Below are 7,693 nucleotides of genomic sequence, written 5' to 3' on the forward strand. Positions count from 1 at the left end.
TTGTCTTATAGGCAAGAGCAAGGGAAAAGGAAAAGACAGGGAAAAAGCATGATATGAGATACCTTTGCTTTCGCCCCTGATGATATGAGATACTTTACTTTTGAATACAAAGTAGCAAGTACTCATAAAATCTATCCCCTTATCTAATACAGTGTTTCTAACACTGATTTATTAGTACACATGCGTGTACAATTCACCCGTTGTAACGTACTTCAAATGAACGTAACTTTTTCGTTACAAATCCAATTCAGGTCTAACTCGCACTCACATGTTCGTAACAATGAGTGCTATTAATTACGATAGCGAGAAAAATAATTTAAAGTTGCATAATCACATCCATGTCACTTTGCCAACAAGGGCATAAATGTCAATTCACATACTCGGGGAGAATTTGCGTAGGAAATTAGGGACGGGTCATCACATTAAAATGTTCATAAAATTAAATTAAGATAATTTACATAATTTTTTTTTAAAGTTACTTTTAGAAAACAATTATCCTAAGCTCATTTTTAATAATCTATGGCAAAAAATAGCTCAAAAGGATGAAAACAAAAAAACTATTTATGAGTTAAAACTTAAATTTTTATTTTTTGAGTTAAAAATTTTAAGTTTTAATAGATATCTTAGCGTGGTGCATTACCCCCTTCCCGCTTTATCATCCACCGCTGTCCCCACACACCTCAATACCACCGTCCAATCAAACAACACGAATCCAAAACAACGGTCCAGATTTCCGACCCTACAGATAGCATATGGTCGCATCACACATCATCCTTGCCTTTATGCTCCTCGAATATTTGATCTCCCTCATTTCCCCGAATATAAAATCCACCAGAGCCTCTCGCGGAAGGCTCTCTATCCTCTTATCTCATTTTTCACTCTCTGAAGCTCGAAGAATCTCTCTTTTCTCTTCTAATTTCGCCGGCGTAGAGACACCAGCGAAGCTAGGGTTCCGGCGAGGATGGTGGTTCTTCTCTCAACCCTCGCGACGGAGATTGTGATCCCCGTCGCCGCCGTCGTGGGGATCGTGTTCTCGCTCGTCCAGTGGTACCTGGTCTCGCGCGTGAAGGTCACGCCCGAGCGCCAAGCGCCGCCGTCCGGCCCCAACAGTAACAAGAACGGCTACAATGACAACCTAATTGAGGAGGAGGAAGGCTTGAATGACCAAAACGTCGTCACTAAGTGCGCTGAGATACAGAACGCTATCTCTGAAGGTAGAGCTTAAATTTCTGAGCTTGGTTTAGATCTTTTGAGCTTTTTGTTAGATCTGGTGGTTCTCTTGGATTTTTGACAGTGTTGAGATATTTTTGTTACCTCCAACAGTGCAGGAGCTTTAGACTGTTTGTTTGTTTGCTCAGAAACCGCACGAAATGAAAGGAAAATTCATAATTTACCGCTCTTAGCTAGCGTTTGGTTGCTGAGAAACAAGGAGAAATTGGACGGAAAAATAATTAGTAGTTCAATTCAATTGTCAGTTTAAACTTAGTTTGAGTGCTCAAAATCTACTCTAATAAAAGATAAAATTTGTCATTGCAATTTCTCGGCAGCCAAACAATGTTAAAGATGAATGGATATCCATGGAATTCTAGGGTTTATGTTAGCTCAAGTTTTGAGCTTTGGATTGCATATCTGACTCTGAGTTGGGTCTTCTTCAAGGTTTGCTTTTGCGTTTTGATAAACAGATTGTTTAATTTTTTAATGTTTATTTTAATTATCCAGATCTAGTTTTATACTGGGAAGAATATCCTAATACTAATAATACAGCTTTATCTTCTCAATCTTGGTGTTATTGTGATAAATGGCAGTTAATAATTTTGTCCTATGTCAATACAGTCATTTGCTTTTTTGGGTGTTATCTTTAGGGTTTAGAGGTGTGCTATCCACACATCCTATTTTACTTCTCACACACCTTTGATAATTTATGTCCGTTGATCTTCTTTAATTCATTTAATCCGACGGTCGAAAATTAAAAAAGTATGTAAGAAATAAAATAGGATGTGTGGATATCACACTCCTATCTTTATTGTTACTAGCAGAGTGCCCATATTTTGTGTATGTGAATAATCGCCCACCTTCTCCCACATTTTCTCAAGTACAACTGTTTCAGTTCATTCAAACTATCAAAAAAATATCATGATTTTACTTATATGTATGAAAAAAATAATGGCGAAACAATTTCTTTTAATAACTATCATATTTTTATCTTATGTAAATATTTTGATACAAAATTACTATTTTGCCATTCTTATGTAAATATTGTGTATAAAAGTGAGACAAGATAAAAAAAAAGGCAAAAAGTTCAAAAGATATAAAATTATTATTTTACCCTCCTCATGTCAACCTATACCCACACCCCTATTTTTATTGTTACTAGCAGAGAGTTTATATTTTGTGTATGTGAACAATCGCCCACGTTCTCCTCAAGTACAACTGTTGCAGTTCATTCAAACTATCCAAAAAATATCATGATTTCATTTACATATATGAAAAAAATAATGGTGGAACAATTTCTTTTAATAACTGCCATATTTATATTTTGCCATTCTTATATAAATATTGTGTATAAAAGTGAGACAATAAAAAAAAAAACAAAAAGTTCAAAAGATATAAAATTACTATTTTACCTTTCTCATGTCAACCTTATGGATAAAAAATGAGGATAAAATAGGAAAATTGGGAACAAAAAGTTGACAAGCCCTTAATAAACCCTTAATTAATAAAATAGATTAGTATGTGCACAGCACGTGTCTCGCAAGTGGGCAATATCTTGTAGCATGTGGTTGGGCATCTTACGGTATAAAATTAAGGTTATTTTTATTTTCTTGTTTTATGGGTACTGTGTTGTTGTCGGGAGCATAATTTATTTGATTTTTGTTTATGAATTAAAGTTCTTTTTTTTTTTTTTTTTTTTTTTCCTGATTTGAATTATTATACAAGGATACGTGGCGAGTTACATTATTTTTCCTACAATTTAGCAATTTGGCAGCAGCATAGATCTCGAACTTTTGGTATTTAGCATGTTAATGCAGTTGAACAAAGTATGCGTTTTAAGGATGGTATTCTCACTATTTAAAGTATAGATCACAAACGTAATACATATGTCATGAATGGTGGAACATATCATAAAATTTAACAGAACACGCAGTTATGTGAGTCGACATGATAATGTATAAAATGAGAAGTTGGGTTTGTGCATCGATTTGATTAGTAACCTGAGAACAACATTGAACATGGAGCGATGTACTACTATTTTTACTTTTCTAGCACTGATAGAGTGAGACACTACTGGTTCCAGCTTTTTGGTCCTTTTCCGTTTTTATTTTTTTGGTTTTTCGAGTTCGGGTTTATTTAGATGTTCATAATCCAAGTGTATGCTCAGACGGTGTTATGCTTTTAGAAAATAAGGTATTTCTAGATATGTTAATACTGCAGGCAGATTTTATTAGCTTTTTATATAGTCTCCATTTTATTAATAAGCTCTGTATGCATGGCTGTACAGGTTCAACATCCTTTCTTTTCACTATGTATCAGTATGTTGGGGTCTTCATGGTTGTCTTTGCAATTCTGATCTTCCTCTTCCTTGGGTCTGTGGAGGGTTTCAGCACAAAGAGCCAGCCCTGCACGTATGATGCCAAAAAGACCTGCAAGCCAGCACTTGCAACTGCAATTTTCAGCACTGTAGCTTTTGTACTTGGTGGTATTACCTCTGTTCTGTCCGGTTTTCTTGGCATGAAAATTGCCACTTATGCCAATGCTAGGACAACATTGGAAGCCAGAAAAGGTGTTGGGAAGGCCTTTATTACTGCATTTAGGTCTGGTGCAGTTATGGGTTTTCTCCTTGCCGCAAATGGTCTTTTGGTACTTTTCATTACTATCAATCTCTTTAAGCTGTACTATGGTGATGACTGGGAAGGACTTTTTGAGTCCATTACTGGCTATGGTCTCGGTGGATCATCCATGGCTCTCTTCGGGAGAGTCGGTGGTGGTATCTATACCAAGGCGGCTGATGTTGGGGCTGACCTGGTAGGAAAAGTTGAAAGAAACATTCCTGAAGATGACCCAAGAAACCCAGCTGTAAGCGATATCAATTTTACTCTTAAATTTTGTTCTTGGGATATAATAATGGGGTTTTGACATTCAAGTTTTTGGTTTAACTTTCAGGTGATTGCTGACAATGTTGGTGACAATGTTGGGGATATTGCTGGTATGGGATCTGATCTTTTTGGCTCATATGCCGAATCATCTTGTGCTGCCCTGGTTGTTGCTTCCATTTCCTCATTTGGAATCAACCATGAGTTCACCTCTATGTTGTATCCTCTCCTTGTCAGTTCTGTTGGCATCATTGTTTGTTTAATCACTACCCTTTTTGCCACCGATTTCTTTGAGATCAAGGCTGTCAAGGAAATTGAACCAGCTTTGAAAAAGCAGCTTATCATCTCCACTGTTCTCATGACTATTGGAATTGCAATTGTAAGCTGGATTGCTCTGCCATCATCCTTCACAATTTTCAATTTTGGAGTTCAGAAAGTTGTTAAAAACTGGTAAGTTCTGTGTAAGTTCAGACACGTGTTTCCTTTAATTGCCAAACCACACAAAATTAAGGTTTATTTTATTACTAGCGCTTGGTCTATCAAGTTGTAATTACTCTTGATTTGTTTATGTTGAGTACCATGGATGAGCTATCAATTGAGTTGGCTTGTTGTTTGTCATTGATGTAATTTGGCTTTGCAGGCAGTTGTTCTTGTGTGTGGCTGTTGGTCTTTGGGCTGGACTCATTATTGGGTTCGTCACCGAGTATTATACTAGCAATGCATACAGGTGCTAAATATACTTGACAATACTGCCCCTTTTTACTACTTTCACTTCCCGTCTTGACTCATCCTTTTATGTTGTTCACAGCCCGGTGCAAGATGTTGCTGATTCCTGCAGGACTGGTGCTGCTACCAATGTTATCTTTGGGCTTGCTCTGGGATACAAATCAGTCATCATTCCAATTTTTGCTATTGCAGTCAGTATTTACGTTAGTTTTAGCTTTGCTGCTATGTATGGCATTGCAGTGGCTGCACTTGGGATGCTGAGCACCATTGCTACCGGGTTGGCCATTGATGCTTATGGGCCCATCAGTGACAATGCTGGAGGCATTGCTGAAATGGCTGGCATGAGCCATAGAATCCGTGAGAGAACTGATGCTCTAGATGCTGCTGGGAATACCACTGCAGCTATTGGAAAGGTATAATTGACGTACTTTCAGAGTGTACCGTGCCTTTTACCTTTTACCTTTTACCTTCAGTGTGAATTAGATTCCAGTTTGCTTCTGTTTGGCCTGTTTCTGAAGTTGAAAAACACACCAATAACATAGTATACTGTTTTTGTTTTCTCAAAAAAAAAAGTATGCCCTTGTGTTTTGAAAGTTGACTGCAAAGTCCTACAGTTAAATTTGATTCTATATTTTGCCACCGTTATTGGCAGTTCTAGTTATTCAGGAACTTGATCAGCTAATACTGCCATATTTAGTATAACGGTCTTTGTTTATTACTGCTTCGTGTTTGTTTTCCTTTGGCTCGTCTTTATGGAACCTACTTTTACAGTGCTTAGCTAACTCAAAATGCCCTCCTATGAGAGAGATGATGTGCTTGGATGTTTCTATTTTTTTCCTGACTTCACAGTGAAAGGGTCTTTCTGATTGATCAATGAATTATTTTATTGTAGGGATTTGCCATTGGATCTGCTGCTCTGGTGTCTTTGGCTCTTTTTGGTGCCTTTGTGAGTCGTGCAGCAATCTCAACCGTTGATGTCTTAACCCCAAAGGTCTTTATTGGACTTATCGTGGGTGCAATGCTTCCTTACTGGTTCTCTGCCATGACCATGAAGAGTGTGGGAAGTGCAGCGCTAAAAATGGTTGAGGAAGTCCGCAGGCAGTTCAATACCATTCCAGGTCTCATGGAGGGTACTGCTAAGCCTGATTATGCTACCTGCGTCAAGATCTCCACTGATGCATCCATCAAGGAGATGATTCCACCAGGTGCCCTTGTCATTCTTACACCTCTCATTGTTGGAACATTCTTCGGCGTGGAGACCCTATCCGGTGTCCTGGCTGGTTCCCTTGTTTCCGGCGTGCAGGTATTGTTGAACTTCAATGACTAGGCATATTTATGATTGCTGGCTTATTTATTTCCAGTAATCAATATGAAATTTCGGAATCAACTGATTTGACTACATTTGTTTATCTATCAGATAGCAATATCTGCTTCTAACACTGGCGGTGCATGGGACAATGCGAAGAAGTACATTGAGGTAAACATTTGATTCTTTATTCTAAGTCGTGTTTCTCCTCCCAATGTTGGAAGAGGTCCTAAGTTTCCCGTTGATCAGTTGTTTAAATTTTGAAACATATCATTTCGTTAGTTTGGTTTTTTTGGGTTTGGATTTCAGGCTGGTGCTTCAGAGCATGCAAGGAGCCTTGGGCCGAAGGGTTCAGACCCACACAAGGCAGCAGTGATTGGTGACACCATTGGAGACCCACTCAAGGACACCTCAGGGCCATCACTCAACATCCTCATTAAGCTCATGGCGGTGGAGTCCCTCGTGTTTGCTCCCTTCTTCGCCACTCACGGAGGCCTACTTTTCAAGATCTTTTGAGGATGGAAGAGGGAGGTAGTGTTTGATGACCGTTGTATGAGGGGGAAAGTGGCCTTATATATCATTTTGTTCGATTTTTGGTCGGCGGAGGTTTTATTAACTTTTGTTTGTACCAGTATCCCTCTTCCCTCCTCCGTCCTTAGCCAGTGTTTCAGTTAAATTGCCAACTCTGAGAATTAATGACGAAAATTAGATGTACCGAAATGAAATGTTGTATGAAATTAGGGTTCGAACTTGAACTCTAAATTTCAATTTTTTCCCCAAATTATGGTAGCAACTGGCGACGTTGGGAATCATCGATTTTAATTACGATTTTAACACAATTTGTACATGGTAATTAACTCAAACTGGTTGGCGTTGTGTTGAACGTGGATAATACACAAAAAAAAATTGCATAATTTCGTAAGTTTTTTCTCTTTCTCGAAGAAAGATTAGACAAAATATTCACCTTTGTTTTTTGTTTGGTAATAAACCTATTGAATTTCAGCTATCTGAAGTCCTGAACTCTATTTTTCTATTTTTCAAGTCACGTCTCATTTTTGCAGAAGATTAGACTAATCAAATATGAGTGAGGTAACTAATCGTGCGCAAAGAATTGACCTACATATTATTTTGTAAATACGGTCAGGCGGTATAGATCGTAAAAGAACATGGAGTGAACCACAACTAGTCTCAATTTCCTGTAAAAAAATAGGAATCGCTCTCTTAAGGGAACATACCTCAGAAATATAATACGTGAAGGATAGATAATACATAGCATTCGCTAGTGTTAGTCTATGTACTCACCTTCTAGTTTAGTCTAATAAAAAAAAACAAAAACGATAGGTGTTCACTTTCTAGTTTACTTATTTTATTTTATTTTATTTTATATTTTATTTTAAACAAACGATATTATCTATACTAAGAAGAGGTGGTGGACTTAGGGCTGGTTTGGTATTGCTGTGCTTTGAAAAAAAACTGCTTCTGTTGTGCTGTGAGAATAAGCAGTTGTGAAATAAAGCAGCAGAGTGTTTGGTAAACTTTTTTTTTATAAAAGTGCTTTTGAAAAAAAAAA

General features: G+C 37.6%; 1 protein-coding gene across 1 annotated transcript; it reads left to right on the forward strand.

Annotated features, from left to right (window-relative positions):
* The first annotated feature begins 820 nt into the window (after positions 1-820).
* On the forward strand, positions 821-6,935 carry LOC103927435 (pyrophosphate-energized vacuolar membrane proton pump). The gene is made up of 8 exons (XM_009336356.3): positions 821-1,214; positions 3,500-4,074; positions 4,162-4,541; positions 4,732-4,818; positions 4,900-5,230; positions 5,710-6,120; positions 6,235-6,294; positions 6,433-6,935. The coding sequence occupies exons 1-8, from the start codon at positions 962-964 to the stop codon at positions 6,637-6,639; spliced, it is 2,304 nt and encodes a 767-aa protein (XP_009334631.2). The 5' UTR covers positions 821-961; the 3' UTR covers positions 6,640-6,935.
* The last annotated feature ends 758 nt before the right edge of the window (positions 6,936-7,693 follow it).

Source organism: the organism of the source record quoted next, unplaced genomic scaffold (genome assembly GCF_019419815.1).
Source record: "Pyrus x bretschneideri cultivar Hongxiangsu unplaced genomic scaffold, Pyrus_bretschneideri_v1 Contig26, whole genome shotgun sequence".
Taxonomy (NCBI): domain Eukaryota; kingdom Viridiplantae; phylum Streptophyta; class Magnoliopsida; order Rosales; family Rosaceae; genus Pyrus; species Pyrus x bretschneideri.